General features: G+C 28.4%; 1 protein-coding gene across 4 annotated transcripts; it reads right to left on the bottom strand.

The window, feature by feature from the left end:
• Positions 1 to 1,174: 1,174 nt before the first annotated feature.
• Positions 1,175 to 27,273, bottom strand: LOC129968667 (Bardet-Biedl syndrome 7 protein homolog). Of its 4 annotated transcripts, none has more exons than XM_056082791.1 (20): positions 26,978 to 27,273; positions 26,444 to 26,531; positions 26,299 to 26,364; positions 25,507 to 25,569; positions 24,135 to 24,310; positions 22,651 to 22,833; positions 21,973 to 22,049; positions 21,043 to 21,109; positions 20,312 to 20,361; positions 11,656 to 11,786; positions 11,166 to 11,250; positions 10,801 to 10,900; positions 8,864 to 9,059; positions 8,703 to 8,777; positions 6,788 to 6,993; positions 5,463 to 5,627; positions 5,277 to 5,386; positions 2,079 to 2,182; positions 1,679 to 1,802; positions 1,175 to 1,569 (listed from the first exon to the last, which is right to left on the bottom strand). In XM_056082791.1, the coding sequence occupies exons 1-20, from the start codon at positions 26,998 to 27,000 to the stop codon at positions 1,433 to 1,435; spliced, it is 2,226 nt and encodes a 741-aa protein (XP_055938766.1). In that variant the 5' UTR covers positions 27,001 to 27,273; the 3' UTR covers positions 1,175 to 1,432. The 4 variants fall into 4 exon arrangements, with proteins under 4 accessions (XP_055938766.1, XP_055938765.1, XP_055938768.1 ...); XM_056082790.1 differs by having other exon boundaries at positions 1,176 to 1,569; positions 21,973 to 22,045; positions 22,647 to 22,833; positions 26,978 to 27,272; XM_056082793.1 differs by having other exon boundaries at positions 1,177 to 1,569; positions 21,973 to 22,045; positions 22,647 to 22,833; positions 26,641 to 27,271.
• Positions 27,274 to 27,493: the final 220 nt, after the last annotated feature.

A 27,493-nucleotide genomic window follows, 5' to 3' on the forward strand; every position in this document is an offset into this window, starting at 1 on the left:
ACTCTTTAATGCACTTATTTACGGCACTATAATTTGCACATAGTAAATTATTTACGAAATTTTCTCTGCTTTTTCTCACTGAAGATTCTCAATGAGAACAAACTGTCTTAGTTGTCAGAACTTCCACCTATTTAACATTTATTAAATTTATTATTTTTGTCATTAAAATTGCGATATTTATGTGTGTGACAAACCTAAATAAGGTACAACAAACCAAAAATATAATATTATTCCACATTTATACTTCTATTTATTAAAACTTTTCTACCACTTATGACATTTTGTATTGGTTAGCTCAAATCTGAGATTAAGTAGTAATTATTAATTTAATTGGTTTTTCTCAGTTAACATCAATATTCTTATGGTCCTTTAAAGAGTTTTTTAAATCTATGTCAGTCAGATCATTTAAACTTATCCAGTTTCCAACATGACATTGAAAATAATAAGAAATATTAAAAAATAAGTTTCTACATCTCTATGATTTAGAATAATAATAAATATAATCTGTGTAAAACTCATCCTTATCAAAATAGATACAAAATACAAGTATCTGTCTAGAATACAGAAACTGAGATTTTTTATACCTTGTGTTGTATTTTGTAAAAATTGAAATACGGGCTCTGGCTTGAATAAAATTTTCATTTCCTGTAAAAATGGTTGATTTAGTGTAATTAAGTGGTACGTTTTATATTTATTAAAAATAGTTAATTTTCTTTCTTTATCTCTCTATATAATGGTGAAATTGAAAATTTCTAAAGGAGAAAAATTATCAAAATGTAAACACAAGAATGAAATTCTTGATTTCTAATTAGTTTGAGCAAGCCAATGGAAATGAACTAGTCTTAAGTGCAAATAAATTTTATTCTCAAAAAAATATTCATAGCACAAAAATAATAAATACAGTAGTTGAATTTCATCTATGAAATATTAAATTGCCATAAGTACTATTCTAAATTATGAATTATTCCTATGAAATTTATAAATACTACTAAAATATAAATGCAATTTTTTTACTTTATAATTATAAAATTTTGAAAAAATAAGCAATTACTGAATTTTGAAAACAAAGTATTTATATATTATTATTTATATATTTAAGTATTATGACAAATCTTCATACAATTTTTACTAAAAAATGTATGTATTAAGGTCTAGAAAAAAATTATTATTCAATTGCTAACATATCACATGAGTAATATTCATTTTCCTTTGAAATTTTCAGAGAATTAGTGGTGAGATTTGAATAAAAGAAATAATGCATTGGACATACTCGTTTAAGTTCAAGTTTTTTTTTATGTTTTTAAAAATATTAGCTCTTATTTTAACAATTCACTAAATAAATAAAAATATGTTTAATTTAAAATCATGTTGCATTGCTTAGTTTCTAATTAAATATAGTACAACATACAGATATTAAATCTTGTTAAATAAATCATCTTTTTGTTTGGAAAAAGTTAATTAAAGTTTCCAAATCATAGTTATTAAGAATCTGAAGAAGAGATGAAACTTTCGATTTCACATTGATTCCTTTAAATTTGTAAACATCAATGTATAAATCTGTTATCATTCCTAAAAAAAAGAACAAAATTAAATTTAATTATGAAATATTTTTTTTTTTTTTTTTTTTTTTTTTTTTTTTTTTAAATTTTTGCATGTGTGGTAAACGAATTCATCATACCAAATAATCTTTCGAGGTGACAAGGCTGCCGTTTGTATTCAAGTTGCAACTGATCTGATAAATTCAAAATTTCTTGATATTCAGGTGCTAAAAAGCTTAAATCACTTTCATGAACTTTTAAATCCTGTAATATAAGTTTTTATAATTAAATTCTATAAGTAAATATAACAATATATTGCATTCAAAACATTTTTGCTGAACAAAGAATTATACTAAAAAGACATCTTCAAACATTTAAATAATAAAATGTTAATATATATATATAATATATTGAGGAATATATAAAAATTATTTTATAATAAAATATATAATTCTTATTTTGATTTGTATTCAATTCCAGAATATAGAAAGAAAAGGTAAAAAGAAGTAAGATTAAGCTGAATATAAATTTAAATCATACCTTCAAAGCATCAATGACTTGGACTTTCTTTGCTAAAAGCAACTGATATTCCAGCTTTGGATGAATAAACCTCAGCATGTGTGGGACACTTTCATCATTAATATCTAATTTTAAAAAATGGCATAGTTCTATTTATTTATTGCATTTTTGAAAATTCATTCAAAATTTAACTAAAATTTAAAATACATTTTATAAATTATATATTACACATCATGTTATAAAAAGTTTTTATTAGTAGTAGTAGTAGTAGTTATACATAAACAAGTTTAAAGCATCAATTTCAAAACGATGTACAAAATCATAGAAAGGGAAAATATTCAGCAGTTAAATATTCATTGCTCTTATTGGCACTTTCTTAAACTTTTCTATTGAGAAAATCTTCTGATAGGCCACTGTAGTTAATGGCATTGAAAAGTGGTTATCAACTCCCATATTGGCTCTAGATGTAAACAGAATTGCCAATGTAAATTGAACAGTCTTCCCCTATGGTTGGAAGAATGATCAATGAAATCAATCAAACTCAAATGAAAAACCAGGATAGTCTAATTAAAGAGCTTAATTCATCAAAATTTCAAAATGGGGAGGTATTCTATCTTCAGTAGACATTATAATTTTTTTTAGTAAGACCACTGTTTTATTGTTCAGCTTTGAATAGCATTTAAGGTAGAGATATGAAATGTCTAAAGAGATTTTTCAAGAAAAATTAAATATTTATACTAAATATGGTGTTGAAAACTTCTGTATAAAAATTGAATATAGGTGTGTGTGTTTTTCCCCTTTGGAACAAATTTAGAGTATGCTGTATGTGAGCTTTGCTAACAGGATGTGTTTCAGCACATATTTTGTCTTCAGGTGAGAAGTATAGTTCATGATAATTCCTCGCAATTTTTCAGAATTTCGAAATCACTTTATGTATGGTATTATTTAGGGAACAAGTTGTTTTCTGTGCCATTTGTTAAATGACTGCATAAAGTTCACAGGTAAAGAGTATATCCTGTAGTTTTAGTTTATGTATATTCATTGTGAAGTGAATGCACAGAAATTGGTCATGATTACATATCATGATTTTCAATCATCAGGTTTGTTTACAGGTAGGTAGATGTTGGTCAATTTTAAAGATGAGACAAACCTCTTGTACGACAGCACTCATAAATTGTAAGCCATTATCATTCATCTAAGAAGTCTATACCTGAAAAATATTTCTTCTACAAATATGAAACACACATTGTGTTACTGATTCAAGATTAATGAGTTCTATCCACTGAACAGAACTTCATCTTCAACAATGAAGGTCCAGTTTTTGCTACTCAATCTTTTTTATAGGGATCCAGACAGATCAGTAGATAGAGTCTGAAACATCTGCAAATGCACAGGTGTTTTTAAATAGTATTTCAAGTTTCAAATTATCTTAAGTCTGTCTCATAATAGCCCTAGAATTGCTTATAAATAAGATGTTACTATAACTTAACTAAACCATCAATTAACATTCCATACATTTTTTTAAACAGTCAGCAACAGACAACTCCTTTCTCATTTCAATAATAACACAGTAAAATTTTATGAGAAGCCTTTTCTTCAAGGCAGGAGCTGGCAGTAAGTGCATTATAATATTTATTGTTCTAGTACTTAAGTTATCTTACTAAATGGTACACCAAATTGTGTCTCCCTGGCATTAGAATTCGAAATGTAATTATTAAAATGCCTTAGTTCATTAAATAGTCTCCTTTAGTCCAATTGACAAAGTTCTGATTTTTTTGGAAGGAGGGGTGTGATGATTTCACACAAACGGACATCTACCAACAAGGACTTGGCAGGTTTCCCGTTTGGAGTAACTGAGTAACAGCTGATGCTGATTTGGAGCACTAGAGGTAAGTCTGTTATGTCTTTCAATAACCTAATATAGCATTTAAATTGTTGTATTTTACTGTATATTGTACATTGATATTTTTAAAATTTAAAATTAAACCAAAATTACAATTCATGGATTGTTTTTACTGCCAAGTGACATCCTTCTTATGAAAAAATTGTTCAACATTGATTCTCAAAAATTGAGTTTTTTTACTAAGTAATTAATTTACTAACAGTAGTCTTAAAAATATACTTTTAACTTTAATTAAGAGAGTTTTGATTTTACACTCTGAACTGTTCAGAATTGCATACTTAAAGACATAACATTTCTACAGATTTCAATGTTTTAAGAATCCAATTTTATCATTACTGACATTGATTAATTTTCTTTTACATAATAATTCTATAATATTATTAATATCTTGGGCACTTTTTGCATAAATATATGCATTTTATTGTTCAATTAATCATTTATTTGCTTCTTGGAATTTTATGCTTGATATAATTTATTATTTTACAAAGTTCAGCTTTATTCTAAGCTTGTGTTATGTCAGCATACTGTAATAATAGATGTTCATTATTTAACTTGGGGGGGGGGGGAATATTTAGTTTATTTAACTGAAATTGTACTATACTTTATTCTGATCAGGACTCATAATCAAATGTTCATCTTGAACATTTGATTCTAGATAAAATTTTGCTCAAGGAGTAGTACTCTCTTGGGTTGAAGAGAGTACTACTCCTTGAGTAAAATTTCTCGCATCCATCCAATTAATATACAATTTGGTAGGTTCATACTATTGTGATACAGGAGACGAAACTAGGAATTATACATCAAGCAATAGAAAACCTTTTATTCTTCTCATTTCCAATGCTAAGGAGATGTCTTCTTGATAAGCAATAGTCGAGAAATTCACTATAAACCATTTGTGTAATCCACAAAAAAATGTGTAATATTTTTACGTAATCCAGAATATAGCACTAAATCAACTTGTAGTCACGAAATTACTATTCGGATTTGCTAAATTTATGTTGTAGCATTTTTGAATTATCTCATTTACATGTTTCTGAAAGTAGAGACCGACAGATGGTTCGAGCCTTGTTGGATTTGGCTAAAAATTTGATAGGTGTCTTCACTACATGCTAAATCAGTATATTGAATTTTATCTACTAGTTCTCTTCATCAAATGTTCAGTCTTATAATTTATAAAATTTTGAAAAGATAATGTTTTAGAGACTTTATGTTTAAGATATTCATAGAAGTCTACTTCAGAATCTAATGTGCACTCAGGTAGCAATTAACAAAATGTAACAGAAGACTATTAAAACAAGTTAAATCATAAATCTTACCAAAGGAAATGTCAAGAGATATCTTCTTCTTGGTAGCCTCCCGTGTTAAAACATCTTTCAATATAGAAATAGTGGATATATTATCAGACTTAAAAATAGATTCTCCTTTCCTAAATATAAAATAAAATTATAAATCTGAAAATATTGCATCTAATAAAATATTTGGAAAAAGATTGTATTTCTTACTTGTAATAGCAATACAAAACTGTATCCAAGAATGTTGATTTAAAATAAAAGGTAGCACATTCTCCAGGTGGCATCCTTTCAGGAACTTCTGGCATACAGAAAACTATCCAGGAATGAATTTCAGCAAGAGCAAAAGCCCCTCTGAGAGTTAAAGTATTTAAGGGCCTAGTTAAAGACAAAAAGGATAAATTAATCAATTATTCTACTTTAAAAATAAAAATATTTCACTAGTGATGGCAATTTATAATTACATCTTTATATAGCAACATTATGTGAAAATAATGAATAAATTGCTGTTATCTAAGACATATTTAAAAAATTAATTAGAAAAGTGTAGAGCAATTTAGCATAAAATGACTGAATATTCATCAGTAATTTAATTAGGAGTCTTAAAATGAATAAAGAAGAGTGATATTTTAAGTTGGATGTAAATCAAGTAGTGCATTTTAGTGAAAAACTTGTTCAACAATTGGATTATTATCAAATATATTTCTTCCATATTTCTCTTCTTTTTATTGAATTGTTTTGCAGTGGTAAGTGGTCACCATTGACAGAATGATGTCTATTTAAATTATTGTTGTATTTAATAGGTCATTATTTACTGAAGCAGGGATCTTCTTGTTAATATCTCAATAATTGTTGCATTTTTTTAAATTTTATTTATTGTTTATTTATTTTGGATATAGTTATCATCCAAAGTGGTATAATCAGTCCAAGGTGATAGCACATGACTATTCAATTTTAAACAGTCATTACTTTAGCTTTCTTTGTTTGAATGTAATTTTGCAATGGAAAGATATATATATTTAATTATACAATTTATTTTCTTTACTATAAATTGCATATTGGTTAGTTGATTTCTTTTTACTATTTAAAAAATAAATAGAAATCATAGATTTATGTTGCTTTGCAATAGAATCCAGAAATTAAAAATTTCATTTTATTTAACCATCTTGCTTAATATTACACTTAAAATGTATGCATCATACACATAATATGAAAATACCATAGAAAATTATCATTTACATTAATACTTACTATAACTAGATAATTAAAATCCCCAAGAATTTCAAAATTAAATGCTGCATTTTGCAACAATATCTAATTTATCATTTATAATTTTTTGCAAGATAAAGTTAATTATAATCAGTTGTTTAGTGTATATTTCTTCAAACTAAAGCAACCTTATTTTTTCGCTCATGTAGAAATTTAATGCTACCACTTAAAAAATACTACAGTAATTCTTTAATTTCTGTTTCTGAACTTATTATCTCTATTAACTTTAGTATTAAAAGAGTTTCGAAGACGAAAATTCTAGTACTTACTTATTTTCATCAAAAGTGTGAGTTCGACAATGAAGGGACAATGGTTTTATTTGATATTGCCGAATTTGACAACACTTAGGCTGGAGTCTTGGAGTAATATATGCTTGCAAAGTGCCATATTGTCCTTCAATTGATCGAATCTTAACTTCCAAACGTGTTGTATTTGCTTGACATCTGTAAGTGGCCAACAGAAAATTTCCATCACTCTAAAAAAAAGAGAGAGAAAAAATTCTCATAATATATCTCAATTCAAGGTTGTTGTTTTTTTAAATCTAAACATTTCTCTTACTGTGCATGTACTGCAGCAAAAGATTTGTTTTTATTCAACAGGAAAAATAATACTACTTATGAAATCATTAATTAAAATTATTTATTGACTAATATAAAAGTATGAAGTATGAAAGCCTTCAGGTACAATTCCTTTTATACATCATTCCATCCTATTTGACTTATATGTTTTGCCTTTAAAAAGGAACTGTCTCATTGTTTTTTATGCCTGACAGATGACGTTCCTAAATGTAGAAATCTATAATGTAAAAACATCTAATAATCTTGTTTACTTATGCTTTTTCATTTTAGATGAACATGTACATTCTTCTTAGTGTTTGTCCAATATATTAAATAATGTTTCTTTCGTCTAAAAGTTAAGGTCTGTCTTAAAGGATTTATTAAAAATTGGATTACTAATTATTGCTATTTTAGATGCTTATCACTTTTATAGAAAATAAAAGGTAAGTGAATTATTTTTTCACATACCTATCTGTAAAATATGTTTATTCTAACAGACCCATCCACTTATCTTCGCCATTGTTAGTTCTTATGTCCATTAATTGTTCTAAGTCAGGGATGGGCAAATTGTAACTTGCATAGAAATTTTATCAAGCTTATTACAAGTTTTAAAATAATAGTATAATCAGCACATTCTAGTTTAAACTAGTTTATGAAAGACTAAAAAATGAAGTTAAAACTTAATTCATCATATAGTATTAACTTTTTCTGCAAAAATGACAAGCTATACATCATAAGCTTTTTAATTACCAGATGTGCAATAATGAGCTATACATATAATGCAATTAAAAGTATGTTTGGTATGTTTAAACATACACAAAATTAGCAAAATATCAAAAAAATTTAAGTTGTACAGTAGTTGTTAATGTAATTAAATGGTACGGTATTGCAAAATATTTTAGAATTAAGTGCAAAAGGTTAGACATTTTATGATAAATTATACTAGCCCAACATTCTTCTGTGTGCATAAAAATTTCTTTGCATCAATTAAGGGTATAAAATTGGAATTTAATTTTACAGAAAAAAAAAATAAGAATACTCTTGCTCTAAAACTGTGTAATATGTTTTTAAAAAAAAATAAAAACTGGAGAATTTACAACTTTAGAAAAATGTTTTCATTATAAAAATAAGAATTAAAATTTCATTAAATTTTTATTTACAAATAACTCAGAAAACAACTTTAATCAAACCATTTGATGTCAAAAGAGGAGCTTGGAAATCAGTGCTTTCCATCTTATAATATCAGACTAATAAAACATGGAACTTTCCATTCAAATTTAAGAGTCAAACGGAACATTTATTTTTATAAATGAATATAAAACATGTAAATTTTAAAATTTTCATCACATCAAAAGTACGCTAACATAATATACATATTTTGAAAACATAATTAAGGAAACTTTTTGCATTCTCAGCATTTTTAGAACTTAATTGTTGAACATTTTCAGATTAATATCAAAGATATTGATTATATAAACATGTGTTTGTTATACCATTAGGATCATAAGATAAATGTGTGATCAAACATGTTTTTTATCTTGGGGGGGGGAGAACATTTAAAGTCATGGATGAAGCAGCCGCAGCATAGAAAGGTCCTCACTTAATTTTAAAAATAAATAAAACTTACTTCTGGATCACAGGAGCTGTAACTAACAACTGCAGAATTTCTTTCACTATCTAAAAGATCAACAGGAACATCACTCTGCAATAAATGTAAATACAGTTGTTGATTAAGTTGGTTTTAAATAAAAAATTTTAAAAATTAAGTAATATTTTTTATGTCTTTACTTGTATCAAAACATTATCAATTGCTGTTTGAACTTCCAATGTCAGAAGGTATGATGCATCTTCATGATTCAGTTGAAACATATCATTGATGCTAAAATAAGGCACTGCAGAAACTCCACCAATATCTGATTGTGCAGCTAACTGATAATTCTCTCTTTCTTTTTGTACCTGTTGCTGCAATTCTTCTACTTCTTCTCTGTTTCAAAACAAACCTTTAGATTTATTTTAGAAATTAAAAGAATAATGTGCATCAAGATAAACATAATTATTTAAACACATATGCATCAGAAGCAAAATTTTAATTTTATAAACTTTACAATAAATATAGAATATTAAAAGAATCATCAAAATAAGAATAGTTACTAAACTTTATAATATTTATATAATCCCAAGAATTTCATTTTCAATTTTCATTTTATTGAAAGCTCAAAACCTACTGAGAAATCGAAAATGGAGGCATTAAAATCATTATTCTTTAAAAGTAGGAGTAAAACATCATGAAATTGATCTTTTTAAATATAAAATTTATCCAACATTTTTTTTATTTATTTAAGATTATAAGTTACTTTAATTGCTGTACATAAAAAAAATAATTACATATAGCCATTAATGTGTGCACCCTTAGACATTAAATCAAATACTTTTGGAAAATATGCTGTGTATTGTTTTATATCATTTGATTTAAATACAGCAATTGGTCAACATTAATTACACCAATAAATTACTTCAGAATTTAAAAAAAACTAACACATGCACATTATAAGAGAGGAGATTACTGGAATTACCTGGATTAATGGAAGTATTAATTTTAAGTACTAGTGGATATTTATGACCTCAATTTACAATTAAACCACAATAGACAAATCCCATTACACATAAAGCAGGCAGCCCTCTTGGCAATATTTCTTGTTTATTTGGCAATAAAACTTAAGGGCCATAAATATCCCCAAGTACCTAATTTTATACCAAAAATATTGTGCTAGCAAAAAAAAAAAAAAAAAAAAAAAAAAATTAATGCAATATAAAATATTTTGCAATTTGAATAAGAGATTCATTTAGCTCTTAAAAGGAATATGTGCTAAAAAATAAAAAAATGTATCAAAAGATGTGCAAAAGCAGCATACTTTAAGTGCGTGATTCTTTTAATTACATCAGGATCAACGGCATGTGGAAAATGAGTGGGGTGTTCTTTCAAAGAAAGTCCTGACACGGATCCTGCAAAACATTACACTTTACTGATCAAACTGCATTTGAAAAGATTAGGGGAAAAACTGTAATCATAGTTGATTATATAACATTTTGTTCATTTGATGAATTACTGCCACTAAAAGAAATACTTGAAAATAGTTTTTACAGTGAATATAATGACAAAATACAAGTTCAAGCGAAAATATAGTTTTATTTTTGAAGATTTCCTAATACTTATATTTAGCATTTAGGTTGAAACAAGATCATATAAGTTAAAATGCACATAAAGATTATTATATAGTTTTAATTTTGATATTCTGAGGATATTTTATTGTCATTTATAAAATGTGAAACAGTATTTCCTTATTCGAAAAGTGGTGTAGCAGTCTTGAAATTATTGCAGAAATTTATATCTACTTAGAATAATAAACTATATATTTCAAAATATAATTGTTTTATGTTGACTAACTCAGTGCTAAGCATTTATTTATGAATATAAAAAAATTAAGTATTTTCAGAATATTTTTTGACAGAAATTTAAAATTATTACAAAACAAATTTGAAAAACATGCATGCATGCAAACAGAGATACATTTGGTCAAGAATTAAAACATGCACATATGCAAGTGTAATCCACAGTAGAAAGAGTGCAAAAGATTTTGACACGAAAATTTAAAAGAGTGTTTTACATTAAAGCATTATCAGAGATCAAAGTCATAAAATTAATTTTTATATAAAAACAATGCTACCTCAGTTTATATATTTTCTGAGCTGCATCTTCAGAAATAAGAAGATAATTTGGATCAAGACGTTTGTCTGCTGGTTCAGAAGAAAGACCAAATATCCAACCTACACTCACAAAAATTCAGAAACAGCAGAAAAATAGTTTTTTCAGAAAATATGTAATTATATGAATAACAATACTCACATCAACAAACAACACAATAAGCAGGAAATCACAAAAGCATTCAGTAGTGAAATCAAGCAAACATTACAAACAAAGCATTCTGTGTTACTAAATCATTTTATATTGTTAGTAATTTTACATATGTTTAGTGATTTATATTATTTTAAAAAAATACCAATTGTTAATTAATAAAATAACAATATTTACCAGTATATGTAGTAATTAAGAGTTCATCATATCCAGCCGAACCAACAATGCCGCCATTAACAGAAGTCACACTTTCACCACAGTTCTAATATATATAAATGTTAAGAAGATCAAGCATTCAAGTTATATACATTAGAATAAGTTAATACATAAATTCTCTAAAAGATATGAAAACATTCTGCTGTTAGTTTGTTTACAGTTACAAAATTAATAAAGGAAAATATATGAAGCAAAGTAACAAAATTTTGATAAAAATTGCATAAACAGAATATTTTATATAAATTTTTTAAAAATATGGTTTTATTAGGAATTTTTTTAAATGATCTAGAAAATCATATAATATAGAATTTTTTAACTAAAAATATAAATACTTTTTAAAAAGATAATTACTAAAAATATTAATATTTTACTGTTAGATTTGTATATTTAAATATGTATATATAGATAGAAAATTTCAACTTTATTATCTAGAAATACTTTTTCTACTTACATAAGTAAATCTAGGCACTGGATTTTCAGTTTCATCATATCCATAAACTTCAATCAAACCATCACTACGACCAATAATCAAATCTTTGATACCATCACCAGTAATATCATAGTTATCCAGGCTTAAAACTCCTGCAACAGATTAAAAAACTTAAAAAAAGAATCACATTCAAGTACACAACCGAAAAATTTGCATACAAATTTTATTAATGCCAAAATAAGAATCAATGAAAAAAAAAAAGTGCCCATTGTATAATTACCAATTTTAAAAATCAGCAGATATCTTAATTTTAAATGTGCAATATTTCTTGTACAATTTAAAAATTAACTGCAATGATTTTTATGATATACCACTATAAATTTATTGTTTAATTATATCACATTTCAATTAGATATGTTTAGGCAAATATAAAGATCAATAAATACAAAATCAAAATAGCCTATTAATAAAGGCAAATTGTCACATTACTATCCAGAAAGAAATCAAATGTTGGAAAAAATTATATTATTTGTACACAAAGTTTTTAAATTCTAAGTTGTAACAGTTGCATTACTCTTACCTTCCCTTTTGGATACTAGATGGCGATGCCTGTTTAGGCCATCCCATTTTGTCATCCCATAGTGCATTGCGATTGTAATGAGAATGAGATGTGACGCTGAACTGTAAAGTCGCGCGCGTGAATGTTTTGTGTTTGTGCTTGTTTTAAGTGTGTGAATGTGATTATTAAAAGAAATGTTTCCAACAACATTCGTCCTGTTGCTTCCTGCACAGATCATAATAATCTACATACCACCACATTGGCGCCCAACGTAAAAGAATTTCTGATGAAACGGAAGTGAAGTCGTCCCGACGATCACAAGAAATTTTTCCCGCCACCACATTGGCGGCCAACGAAAAAGAAATTCTGATGAAATGAAAGTAAAGTCGTCCCGACACAAGTTATAATTTTTCTCATCCCGATAACGTGTCGTCCTGACACAAAATAATTTTTCCCATCCCGGGAACAGTTCATCATTGTGTTCCAGTGAAATGATGAAACGAAAATGAAGTCGTCCCGACGATCGCAAGAAAATTTTTCCGCGCGCAGCAAATTATAAAACGTGTCGTCCCGACACAAGTTTTTCTCATCCCGAGAACGTGTCATCCTGACACATGTGATTATTCTCATCCCGAGAACTGTCTATCATTGTGTTCCAGACATCAGTCCTAAAAGATGAACCAGCGTCTGCCATCTTCGCTTCCTTGATGTCCTAAGGAGTATTCCAGTATTCAGTTTTAAATCCTAACTCGTACGGGACGTCGACCCCTGTACCGAGTATAATTTATTATTTGCGCATCTCCAGCAAAAATCTGCATTTAAATCCAGTGAAGAAAGTGTGTTTCTGTTTTTCAAATTTACAGCACGGAAAAGTGCATCAGTTTTGTTTTGGTGGTTCCTGTCCGTATCTGTTCTCAGATAAGTATCATAATACTTGTACATTTTTTTTTTTGTTGTCGTTGTTTAAATTCAATAGCATCCAGCATTTGTTTCGTTGAAATATATTCTAAAAACATTCTTTCATGTTTGAATACACCAAAGTGCTTCGTCTTCTGTGAAATGTTTTCATACTATTTAATAATTTCTAAGTTACTTCTGTTTTTATAGCCTATTCATCGTTGCTAGTTTGCATATTGAAATATTTGTATGGTTTTGTTATTTGATCTCAATCATTGAAAGTGCGTAATAATATATCTTTTAAACATTAAGATATTCTATATAGTGAATTTCAAGTAGTTGTTGTATTTCTGTATTTTAATTAAGCACGAAGTAATTTATCGTACTTGATACATTTCTTGGTCCGTAAATTTGCGAACCGAAACCAAAGCTTTTCTCGTTTACTGATACCATTGTATGTGCCCTTGAGTGACGCGCCAAGTCTCATTAAGTATTCATAAGCTCAGTCGCTCTCAAAGTGATTAATCTAAACAAGTATTGAATATGTTTTCTTTTTTCAGTTGCATGGTGTTTTGGTATGAAAAACTGTTCTGATGGATTTATTATTTTTTTTTTCAGAGTAATGATTCAGCATTTAATCGTATAAAATGTGCAATTTTATTTCTGATTCTCAGAATGTTATTTTTATGGTTAAGAATACTTCTTAATTTAAATTTTACTTGGAATTATTCTGAAAATCTTATTTTCTGTTTTGTTTTAATGATAATGTTTACGTTTTTTTTTTATTCTTTTGAAATTTGAGTATAGGATTTAGATATGATGATTATGATATGAGTATATGATTTGATATATTGTTATTTTGAGAAATTCCATAATATATCTCAAACATAATTTTGCTTTACAAATGTTAATTGTGAATTTTTTATATATTTTTGCATATTGAAAAGTGAATTAGAAATTGTGTATCAGTAAAATGTTAATATTGATTATTTCTTTTTTTTTTAACGTAATTGCAAATTTTATTGTTAGTATTTTGAATTTAAAGTGAACTTTTGAGGAACATTGACTTTTATTTGAACGTTTTTTTCAACTGACTGTGCTTAGAGGAAAAATAACTTTTTATTTGGTTTGCGTAAAGATAAACGTTCAATATGGCATTTATGTCTAAAGGCAGGAAACAAGATTTAATAAAACTTGCCACAGAACTTGGTGAGGAGGTGGAAGGTGATCTTAAAGTGATTGAATTACGCGAATTAATATTGAAAACGTCGATTTACAAAGAAGATTTAGACTTTGTGAAAGATACCCTAGAAAACATTATAACTGAAAGATTAGAACGTGAGGAACGAGAATGTGTCGCTGATGAAAAAGAAAGAATAGAACGGGACAGAGCTTACGAGTTGGAGAAACTCCGTCTGCAAGTGGAATCTCAGAAATTGGAGCAGACTCCTGTTCTTGAACTTTTGCCTGCAGACCAACAAGTTACATTTAACTTGAAAAAGTTGCTCCCTGACTTTGACCCGCAGGATGGAGACATGACACTATTCTTAAATCTATTCGAACGTCAAATGAAAATTCTAAAAATAGGTAAACAGAACTGGGTTGCTCATCTTCTAGGGCTACTACCTAATAGTGTGGCACAGCTCATCGCAAGAGAACCAGAACAGGAAGCACATAACTTTGATTATATTAGATCCATGTTACTTCAACGGTTTAAATTAAGCGCTGAGAGGATGCGACAACTCTTTGTAACTCACAAGAAAAAACCTGAAAGCACATGGAAAGACTTCCATTTTGAACTGCGTAGCTATTTTGAAGCATGGCTAGCAGAATTGAACATAACGAAAATTGAAGAATTGAAAGATCTAATGATCCTAGATCAAATGAAGAAACGAGTTCCTCCCGAAGTCAAGAACCATTTTATTGATGTATGGAGTGAATGGGTTACCCCAAATGATCTAGTGGAGAAACTGGACAGTTATGACAACTTACGCTCTGTAAACCTAAAGCTTGCCTCAAAACCACATGAAACAAAAGTTATTTACCCAAAAAGAAATCAATATAAATCAACCCGATTTGAACAGAGAGATGATAGACAGGGTCTGCCATGGATTCCCAGTCAAAGTAGGCGGAATCCCGGGGTCCCCAGTCAAAGTAGGCGGGATCCCAGCTACAAAGACAGACCCCCTCTGTCATGCTATGGTTGTGGAGAGCCAGGAGTTGTAAAGACAAAATGTGCGAAATGTAATCCTATGGTTCAAGGAGACCGCACTCAACCTCCAACCCTTAATCACATGAACTTTTATAGTATCTTAATGGAAAGCCAGCCATCAAGCATTATTGAAATTACGATTTGTGGTTCCCAAGCAGCAGTGTGTGCCGACACTGGAGCTACACATTCGGTTGCCGGAGAAAAACTTTACCATTTCCTCAAGAATAAAGGACTAAGATTCGAAAATAGTACTGTTGACATGGCCCTAGCCGACGGGCATGTACAAAAAACAGATATACTCACAATGACGGTAGATATTGGTGTGGCAGGAAAAGTTATCCCCACGAAACTTATAGTCCTGAAGAATTCCAAGGGAAACCGAACTCTTCTGGGTACAGATTTTCTGAGAGCCGCAGGTATCGTCCTGGATCTTCAGAAAGGACTTTGGTATTTCTCAGAGGCTCCTCACCAATCGTTTAACTTTATTGAACCTCCGGCTGATATTAAGTCTCTCCTGGCTGTGCCTGTTGCATCCCATCCCTGTCAACTTCGAGAAAAGGAGGGTACCCATCTCTCGGGCGAACAACGGACGAAATTCAATTCCCTGCTCAAAAGGTACGAGAAATGTTTCCAACCAGGGGGAGAACCAACTCCTTTCATCGAGCATCGAATCAACACTGGTGATCATCTCCCAGTCGCCGTACCACCGTATAGAATGTCTCCAACTAAAAAAGAAACATTGAAACAAGAAATTGATCGACTCCTTGCTGAAGGAATTATTGAAGAGTGCGAGTCACCATATGCCTCTCCAGTGGTCCTAATTCCAAAAGCCAATGGTACCATGAGACTTTGTATAGACTACAGAAAACTGAATTCCATCACTATTCCAGACTCTTATCCATTGCCACGAATGGACGATCTTCTACATGAGGCAAAGCCAACCCCTTTCATGTCAGCAATTGATCTGAAAGCCGGTTATCATCAAGTAAAGGTCCATCCAGATGATCAAGACAAAACAGCGTTTGTTTGCCCTTTTGGAACATACCGCTTCAAAAGGATGCCATTTGGACTCAGAAATGCACCGGCAACATTTCAAAGATTAATAGACCGCTTCCGCAATGGTCTGGAAGATATCTTTACTCTAGCTTACCTAGATGACATTATCATTTTGTCAGAGACATTTGAAAAACACCTCTCAGATTTGCAGTGTGTCTTTGAAAGACTGATCCTCTTCAAACTTCAAGCCAACCGCGAGAAATGCTGCTTTGCATCCCGCAAAGTGAAATATTTGGGTTTTTGGATAACTCAGAAAGGAATAGAAGTTGATCCTGAAAAAATTGCCTCTATCCAGAGCATCCCACCTCCGCAGAATGTTAAACAGGTCCAATCATTTCTACAGACATGTTCCTGGTTCAGAAGATACATACAAAATTTTGCCGAGATTTCACGACCCCTCAGTGACCTCACAAAAAAGAAATCTCCTTGGAATTGGGGATTTCCCCAGCAGACCGCATTCGAAACCCTTAAAAAGTGCCTTACAACACCCCCAGTGTTGAAGCAAGCTAATGGCACCAAGCCATACATTATCCGGACTGACGCAAGCCACTATGCACTTGGAGCTGTTTTACTTCAAGGTACCGGTTCAGAAGAACATCCAATCGAATATGCAAGTCGATTGCTCACTCAAGCAGAACGCAATTATTCAACAACAGAACGGGAAGCACTGGCTGTTGTTTGGGCTTTAAAGAAATTTCGTGGGTATTTAGAAGGTTCTGAAATCACTGTGGCATCCGACCACCAACCTTTACGATGGCTCTTAACTTTAAAGTCTCCGACGGGTCGACTTGCTCGATGGGCTTTAGAAATTCAAGCTTTCAACCTGAAAGTTTTGTATGTTGCTGGAAAAGCCAATGTAGTTGCAGACATGCTCAGTAGACCTGTATGTGATGAGAAAGAAACTCCTTATGAAGTGTGTAACATAGCCATTGCTGACCTGCCTGTCAGAAGTGCTAAAGATATGCGTGAAGCTCAACTTGCTGATGAAAATCTGAAAAAGATTATTGACAGTTTCGAATCTACTCAGAAAACAGAAGATTATGCCAACTGGACAGAACGTGGGTTCTTAATGAATCAAGGTGTCCTTTACAGATATTTGCCAGATGCTGATTCCGAAGAGGCACAACTGGTAATTCCTTCTTCAGAACGTGATTCTATAATGGAAAAACACCATGATGATCCGATGGCCGGTCATTATGGAGAAGAAGGTACTTTTCAAAGAATTGCTAAGCGTTACTATTGGACTGGTATGAGAAAATACATAAATGATTATGTAAAAAATTGTCCAGAATGCAACAGATATAAAGCAAACAACCAGAAGCCAGCTGGTTTACTTCGAACTCCAGTCTATTCTCAAAGATTTGAGATAATCTCGATCGATCTTTTTGGTCCATTGCCAAAGACTGAAAATGGCAAGCAATGGATATTTATTATTGAGGATTGTGCAACCCGATGGGTTGAACTATTTCCACTATCTCAAGCAACTGCTAGTGAGTGCGCCATTACACTCATTGAGGAGATATTCCTGAGATATGGAATTCCCAGACGAATCATTAGCGACAATGGGTCTCAATTCGTCAGTGCTGTTCTTCAACAGGTGTGTTGCACCCTCAACATTAGCCAAAATCTCATTCCTGTTTATTTTCCTCAATCAAATCCTGTAGAGCGAAAGAATAGAGATTTAAAGCCTCGACTGGCCATATTGGTTGGAGATGATCACGGAAACTGGCATTCGAAGTTACCAATGATTCGTTTCGCCATGAACACCGCAGTTTGTGATACCACTGGCCATACACCTGCATTCCTCCAATTCGGAAGAGAATTAAGGACTGTTGATGATGTTGTACGAGATTTCAAAGCAGTTGTCGAGAATGACAATTTTGTACCTGAGATAACGCCTTATCTTAAAAGGTTTGCAAACATCATGAACGAATTAAGGGAACGAATAGAAATGAAACAAGACAGAAGGAAGATATATTACGACAAAAACAGAAAGCAAGTATTTTATTCTCCGGGTGATAAGGTTTGGGTAACATCACATCCCATTAGTAACAAATTTAAACGTAAAACGTCGAAATTTGCACCACGTCGAGATGGTCCATACATCATATTAACGCAACGTTCTCCAACTACCTATGAAATTGCTAGCCCAAGTGATCCATCCACCTCCTTAGGAACATATCATACCTCAGCTCTACGTTCGTACAGTCGAAACATGGAAGCGGATACACCACTGCATCCGATTCGCAAAAGAGGCCGACCACCAAAACTTAATTCCCTTTCCCCAGGAACCAATAGACTTCCAGACAATTCAAATTCTGTCTCCTTGCCGAGACGTCGTCGGAGCCAGAGGGGGAGGATGTAACAGTTGCATTACTCTTACCTTCCCTTTTGGATACTAGATGGCGATGCCTGTTTAGGCCATCCCATTTTGTCATCCCATAGTGCATTGCGATTGTAATGAGAATGAGATGTGACGCTGAACTGTAAAGTCGCGCGCGTGAATGTTTTGTGTTTGTGCTTGTTTTAAGTGTGTGAATGTGATTATTAAAAGAAATGTTTCCAACAACATTCGTCCTGTTGCTTCCTGCACAGATCATAATAATCTACATACCACCACAAAGTTTCATAAAATCATTACTTGTAGGGTGATATTTTTCAAGTAGAGGTATTAAATTATATGCATAGCACAGACATGCATACTTATTTTACTCTTTGCATTTATTTTTTGCACAAATAAATAACATATTCTTAATAAATATCAAAGTTTGAAATGTATTAGCCTTTTGAACTAGAATGATTTGTTATGCAGGCTCATAGTCATTTGTTGTTAAATTAGAGGTAACAATTATGCAAATAAAATAGTTTTACTATATAAAGTATTATAAGTTTTTTTTTAATCAAGATTTTGATTTTAGGTTTACCTTTTACAAACTGAATAAGAAAAATCGGAGAAAGTGTACATGGACAGGATCACTCAAAAATGTAACAGGCTAACTTGATGTGTAATAGTTCAACAAAAACTAAATTTATAGAAAATTTTATCCAAAAGTTTTTTTATTATAGTACTAAATTGGTTTTCGGACTTCTTAAGAAAAATTTGAAGAAGAAAAAAAGTGTATCTGCAAAAATATTTTCAACAAGGGCAATGGAATTCATACTAAATGAAAATATTGTGAATGTTTTTAATAAATCCATTTATTTACCTGCATATTTCATTTCCAAGGAAAATGTTATATGCATTTTAAATTATTGCATTTCTTTAAATTCTCATTGCTAATTTGTCAAAAATAAATAATAAAGAATTTATTTATGAAAAAATCAACTTGACAATAAATAAAAATTAATTAAAAAATCACAGACAAAAAAAATTGCATAATAATTAAACTAGCATCATTAAAAAGACAAATTTTTAAACATTAAAATTTGCAAAGATTTTTTTTTTTTTTTCTGTTGGATAATGTGTTCCAAAGTTAATCATTAGAAAATATTAAAACTATGATATTCAGAAACAACTGTAGGAAACCAATTTAGTTTTAAACAGAAAAATTTATTTTAGAAATTTTAAGGAAGTATATCTGACTATTGCATAAGACAGGGATCCAATCCTTTTTCTCTTTTACTTGTTATAAAGTATTTCATGTACTACCTTATGTGAAATATAAAAAAAAATATGAAGGTACTTACAATTTTATTAAGTGTTATATTCATTATACATTAGAAAAAGGTATTATGACCAATTATATATTATAAGTGAATTATTATAATTATTATATATTATAAGTGAATATATATTAATATCAAATAATATTTTTAAAAATATCTAAGCTTTTTTTAGCAATGCAAAGAAACTAAAGTTTGCATTTCAGAATTAGAATTTAAAGACATTCCAATATAGAAACATATTATTTCAACATGTAAGAAAAGTGCAAATATGAAGTATAAATATTCACCTCCATGCTTTTTGTTATTAGGAATTTCCCATCTATGGCTGCAAGCAGTTCTGTAAATAAATGTTTAAAAATAAGAAAACAAATAATTCATAAAATTTAACATGTTCAGTTACAAAATTTTCCATTGGTTTACTATTTTTTTCCCCTGTATTTCATATTTAAACTTATATATACATGCGTAAGAAGCATTGTAATGAAACACAGAAATTCAGATTTTGTTTGATCCCCAATTAATACAAAATATCAGCATCATGTACATATGATACAAAATTCAATATCATGTAATATTTCCAATATTTTGTGCTAATAGGATTGGATTATTATTTAAAAAATTATAAAGATTAACAGGCATGATCATATTGAAAGCAGTTGAAATGACACTATATCAAAGTTTAGTTTAACTCTCAAATATTCATAGATGGAAAACTTCAAATATTGAAATTAGATATAATAATATGAATAGGATTTATAAACATAACTTAAATACTAATATTCATAAGAATTATCAATTTTTGTATCACATTTAGTAGTCTATTAATATAAAATTCATTTCATTTTAAAGATATAATTATATAATTAAAAAATTTAAAATTCATAATTAATTAAAACTGGTAATAATAAATTCAGCTAAGCAAACTTCAATACATCAGATTTAATCATAATTTCTTATATTTTACTTGAAGAAAATGCAATATTGGAGTATTAAAGATGAAAAAAAAATGAAATATAACCTTCCAACAGAAACAAGACCAACTTTGCCATCAGTAGTTCCATACAATAAATCTTCACCAGCATCTCCTGAAAATATCATCACACAAGTCAAGAAGTCATTTCAATAGTTTTTGATATAAAGCTCTGCCTACTATTTTTGTGCACATATCAAAAGATAGCATATTTTAGTGAAACAAAGATTAAAAAATGGACAAAAAAAAATTGAATATCATTCATGAATATGGAAATAATTCAAATTTGACCACTTCTGAAAATAAATTTTTGCTCTTTCTTTGAAGAAAGATGAAATTTTTTCATGTGATTGTTAAAATTGAATCTATGCATAAACTGTTTTATAGACTTTTTTAATAAACTAGCAATACAAAACATGCTTAAAAAGATGTTCCCTTATTATTCTTTTAAGACAGAAACTTAATAAATGATAATTATGAACATATGTAACATGGAGTTTTGAAACATTTCCTCGAATAAACAGATTTTTGTCATTAAGTTATAATTTTCTTTGTAATAAGTATTTTCAACTTAGACATAGAACTTCTCAAATTCATTTAAAAATTGAACAACTAATTGAAGGACTTAATACCATTCATTAAAATAATAGTTGTTGATTTTTATATTTTACTGTTGTGAATCTTAGGTATCATTCAGATTATTAACATAAGACTGAAAAACAATCTATTAAAATCTGAAATATATTCATTTCTCAATTACATATGAATTACCATCAGACTTTCATTAGGAAAAAATAATTTTCATTTCAATAATAACCATGGAACAAAATGCTTCTTAATGTATATAAAGTTAACATAGTAGTTTGTATTTTAAATTTAATTTTTTCCCATAATGTAGTTACAAATAAAATATAAGAAAAAATCTCCAATGAACTTAATCACTTTATAAAATATAACAAAATTAGAAAATAAAATTACCTCCATCATTTTGATACAGAGCTAACGTAGATGGAGGACCAGGAACTTCAATTTCATAAAGGCAGTTGGATTCCTTTAAAAATCAAATTAAAAATTCATTTCACTTATACAACATTCATTAGCAAATATAACTTACAAATAATATGCAGACTATTATTTAAAAATTTGTAGGAAAATAATGATTTTCCTCAAAAAAAGAAGTAGAAATAAGAAAAAAAAATGTTCTAACATACAAAAATTATAAGTAATAACAGAAACTTACAAACATTAGTACACTAAAATACAGCTTTAAAAAAACATTGATTATTAAAATTATATTTCAAGGTTTAATTCTCTGACACCAACTATTTTTTTAACTAACTTACATACTTTTAGATTAATAAATTTATGCAAATTTAAAAAAATTACAAGTAAAAAACATTTTATTTCTTGAATATGAATATTCAAAAATGCAATGAGTAATATGTCATGTTTTATATTAAAATAAGGTTTTAAATATTTCACATGATGATAAAAACTGATACCAACTAAAATTAAATATTTATATCCTAAATCTTTTTTTAAAGAGCATTTAAAAATTTCAAAATATTTTTTGTCTAGTGGAAAAGGAATATCTAAAAAAAAATTCTGAAATTTTAAAAAGTTATCAACATTTTTTTTATTGAGAAACTTACTTTCAGCACTCGAAGAATTCTATCCTGACAGGCAAGAATAGGCACTATTGTTCCAACTTTATCCATATCAAGACATATCATATCATTAATACTATCAACAGATAAATAATAATTTTGGTCTTGGCATTCATAGTAGTGATTATACATGAAATTCCCACAGACAAAAAGATCATTTCCACTGATATGCCTGAAAGAATGAAATATTACAGAATAAATAGTTGGCTTTTAAGTAGAAATTATCAAACTATATTATTATAAAGTAAACTACAATTTGCTTTACATTTTACAAAAATTAGTTTTATTAGGAATTAGTCACCTTTGGTGACCAGCTGATTCATCGGAGATATTGGTTATATTTCAGATAAATCGATTAGATAAAACTTCAAATCCATGATACTATGAAATTGCCAGACATACGAGGTGTTAATTGTCTTACATATGCTCTGTTTATTATGTACATGAAACTTTCTACTGGAGATCAGTTCCATAACATTATGATACAATTAAGAATGTAAATATGTAGATCATTTATCTTATAAATTTCATTGTATTGTAACTTCATTCATTTATCAACTTGTAATCTAAACAGATTCCTTATTCTTTAACTTTCAGTGGCAGAAGAAAATCACATGATCAGATAATTGATAAAATAATGAAAATAGCAAAAATGTAATGTCTATCATTGGAAACTAAGCAAAAAAAAAAAAAAAAAAAATTAAATGTCAGAATAGAGCAAAACTTTATAAAACTATTAAAGTGTCATCATTAAAAAGATGATATATGTAGAGAGAAAGATAGATAGATAATTTTAAAGTGCTATAAAGCTGATTTTGAGATGAAAAACCCCAAAATTCAGCTCGGTTTTTAATTTATTAAAAAAAAATTTAAAACTGCTCTGAGGTATGTATTTCCACTCTCCAAAGTATATATATATATATGCCAAATTTGATAACTGTAGTTAAATAGTCTGGTCTGTAAAGCACCAACACAGACACACACATATTCATCTTTATTATTAGTAGAGAATATAAAACATTTAAAAATATATACCAATAAAAAAAATCAATGCAATTAATATAATAAGCTTTCTAACAAAAATTTAAACAAAGATGTTGCATTTCTTCTTTTTTTATTAAAAATGCCAAAATATACCTATCCAAAACCTTTTAAGAAGGCGACAGAAAATAAAGGAGCTGTTCTACAATGAGAGGAAAATAATACTCAAAGAAAAATTTTAGAATCTTTTTAAAACACAATGAATTAAAAAATGCAGAATTTTTTTAATCCACATAAATATAAATAAAATTATTCTTTTAATGAAGTAATAAATGGTTTAGAGTTTACTGCATAATTTTAAGTAAGTTTTTGAATATTAATTTATATCTCTTGTTTTATCATTACATCAGTAAATAAATGAATACATTTTTATTTCAAATGGCAAGATTATTCTTTAAAATGAATCAATTCATAAAATTTCTAAAAACTTACATTGATTTAATTGGTTCAGTCATATTTGTATCAAAGCGCAAAAATTGTTTCCCTTTTCTAGTATAACCTTTGACTTCACCTCCAGAAGCAACAAAAATCTTATCCCTTGTTGTTCCAATTGCACCACCAAGTTCTAATCTCATAATTTTAGGACCTGGTAATGTCTTGAAATAAGTCTAGAAAAGAATGCATCAAATGACAGTACTTAGTTACAATAACATAACATTTGTTTTCTATACATTACATTAAGAACTTTTTTTCATATCAAAAAAGACAATACAAATTAAATTGATGTCATATGAAAAATTCATTAGAGTTTTTCTAAATTAAAAATTAAAAAAATAGCAGTATATGTTATAATACAAGTAAATTTTAATGTGTCTACCAATGCTAATAACACTGACTTTATATTAGATCAAGTTTCCTTACAGATAATAAGATAATGTTAAAAATATTAATGTTTTAATCATCTCTAATGTTAATGTTATAAACATTAACTGATATTTTCTTGCATGAGATGTTAACATGCAATTATTCATTGAATAAATATATATTAATTTGTAAATCATAAATTTATCAAGCTCTTGAATTTTGACAATCCATGTCTATTTAGGGCCATCAACATTATTTTATTTGTAGACATTCTAAACATGCTGACAGAAATAATTAAAATGTTATGATAGTATTTAAGTATCATTAAAGCATTGAATAAAACTCATTGATTCACCAAGAAAAATTTAATAAAAGTTATTCAAGTATTTACAGTGTCTAAAAAACAATCCATCAAATGACACTTGAAGCAAAAGAAATACAAACTGTAATGTAGAAAAATTAAACAGTCATAAAAAAAAATGCAACATCTGAAATACCTCCAAAGTTAAAGTTGTAACAGGAAATTCATTAAATCTTCAGAATTAAAAATATGAAACAATAATTTAAAAAAATTCTTGTTATATTGATGATAATAATTTTGCAGAAGAGAGATTGGTCGAAAATATTATTTTTTAATTGCAACAATAATCACTTCAATATTTCCAAATAGAAAATATAGCATGAAATTCCTTTTATAAAATCAAATTTTTGTTGTATGCAATTTCTATACCTGCCAAATTCAAATGCATTTTGGGTGCTGTTAAATAAAATTATGTTTTGACTTTTTTTTATACTAAAGCTTAATTTCATAGCACAATGAATATTTTTAAAATGGTCCAAATATCAGTGAATAGAATAAACCAATGAAATTAAACCCTCATTAAATAATAATTTAAATACCTAAAAATCTTTCTTATTTACAACTAAAATTGATTTCTTAGTGTTACTATGTGTAATAATTAATTCAATAAAAAATATTAATTTCAGATAAAATTCTCACTTGAATTTCATTTTTCTTTGTTCCAAAACATTGAACTACTCCATAATGATCAGCTACAGCAACCTAAGAAATTAAAAATCTATTTACTTTTATTTATATATTTATTCATCAATTTTTAAATCGAGAGAATCATAAATATCTTTAGAAAAAATCTACCTTTCTAGTTTATATAAATCAATTGTTGCTCATATTTTTAACTTAGATTTCAACACATAAAAATATATCCTTAATCACGAAAGAAAAAAAAATTCATTGACAAATAAAAATGTGATAAGAATAAGTATATTATTAAAACTTTTCCAGAAAAGTTTTTAAAATATTTTAAATGAATAAAAAAAAAAAAAAGAATTTTTAAATATTTTTATTTGTAATAAAAATTCCAAAATTTAATTTTATAATATTCATAAGAGGAAGCTAATTTTCTAATCAATAAAGTCAATTGTTTGATTGAAAAATTCTTTCATATATTAGCTAAATGAGAAGAAAAATTAAAAATCCACATCAATATGTCAAAAAATTGGTCAAATATTTTATTGGTTGATTGTATTTTTTGGTCAAGCTATGCCAAGCATATAGAGCAAATTCTACAAGATTAAAAAGAATCAGCATCAAAGGTCTAAAATGAAGTAAGCTAAAAGTTTTTTATTTATTTATTTATTTTGGCACAAAAGCCAAGATGTTGACTATGCTGTGCCAACCAGAGATAAATATTTTATAAAAATGCCTTCAGCATATTATTACTCTTATATTTAAAGCATATTGATAAAAAGTGTAAAATCAAACAAGCATTACTCTTTGACATGATTTTTCTTCTTGAGCAGGTAGAAGCTTTGTTGTCTTTGGAGATGTTACACCAACCTAAAAGAAAAATATGACAGATAAATATACCATAAAATACTAACATTACCACAACTGTGAAAGAAAGAATAATAATTACTTGAAGATAATCAACTCGATTAAGATTGATTTCCAACATTATACTAGCAACAAAGATTTCTAAACAGGTGATGAATAGTTCAATAATTCTGAAATATAAAATAATGAAAGTAAAAGAAGCAATACATATAGATAATAAATAAGCCCTCAGTAATTGCATTAAAAAATATATTTATGTTATACGAAATAAATACTTACCAAAAATTATTACAGTAAACTAAAATATTTGTACTACCAAATAAAACATACAGAGAACCTTTTAATGAAAAGTATAAAATTTCTCGTCTAATAAAATATATTAGTTTAGAATCAATCTTTGCTATTCCAGCTATTTAACATTGATTTATTTGTTTGTATATATATTTAATCACTAAATACTAAAATTTATGAAAAATATTTCACAAGTATTAACTGTGCAAAGCATACACAAGTGTTAATTATTAAATCTTTATAATTGTTTTTCCTTAGAGTTTACATTTAGAAATGCATTTCAGAATAATAAGAAGAAACAGCTAGAGTATATTTATGCTCATACTTGAATGCACAAACTTTGTGCATCAAAGCAAATTTCCTGCAGAAAGCGATAAATGTAAAAAGCAAATATATCTTGGATTCTTGACATTATCTAAAGATTGGTGAAGCAGCAAACTCTGGCAGAAATGCTTATATAAAATTTATACTAATTCTCTAAAACTTAAATAATGTTATATGCCTTAAAAGTTTATAAATTATTTTCATTCATATTTTTGTCTAAACGTTTTAAATTATTAACTATACGAAAACACAGACACAAACATAGTTGCCATAGCAACTCCTCTTTATCTAAACAAAATCTAGCTTACAGTTCAGTTCATTTCAAAAGAAGGATTTATTTTTAATGACAATTTTCTAAAGTAAGATGGCCATTCTCCCTCCTTCCCCCCCCCTCGAAAAAAAGCTTTTATGGCCCTGTCAAATAAATATTTTTATATAAAAGTTCCACAGCCACAGCAATCTCTAAGATTTTGTGTTATTTTCGTCATCCGACCGTGGTCCATCTCAAAATAGTCCT

This window comes from Argiope bruennichi, chromosome 5, assembly GCF_947563725.1.
Source record: "Argiope bruennichi chromosome 5, qqArgBrue1.1, whole genome shotgun sequence".
Lineage (NCBI taxonomy): Eukaryota > Metazoa > Arthropoda > Arachnida > Araneae > Araneidae > Argiope > Argiope bruennichi.

Bases quoted from the DNA above. Each gene is read 5' to 3' on its own strand.
- LOC129968667 (XM_056082791.1), bottom strand. From the start codon at position 27,000: ATGCACAAAGTTTGTGCATTCAA. The intron at 22,050-22,650 runs GAAAGTAAGTTT...AATTTGATTTTT, and splicing joins GATAGAATTCTTCGAGTGCT to AAAGGAATCCAACTGCCTTT. The intron at 11,251-11,655 runs GTAAGTAGAAAA...TATATATATTAG, and splicing joins CAGTGCCTAGATTTACTTAT to AACTGTGGTGAAAGTGTGAC.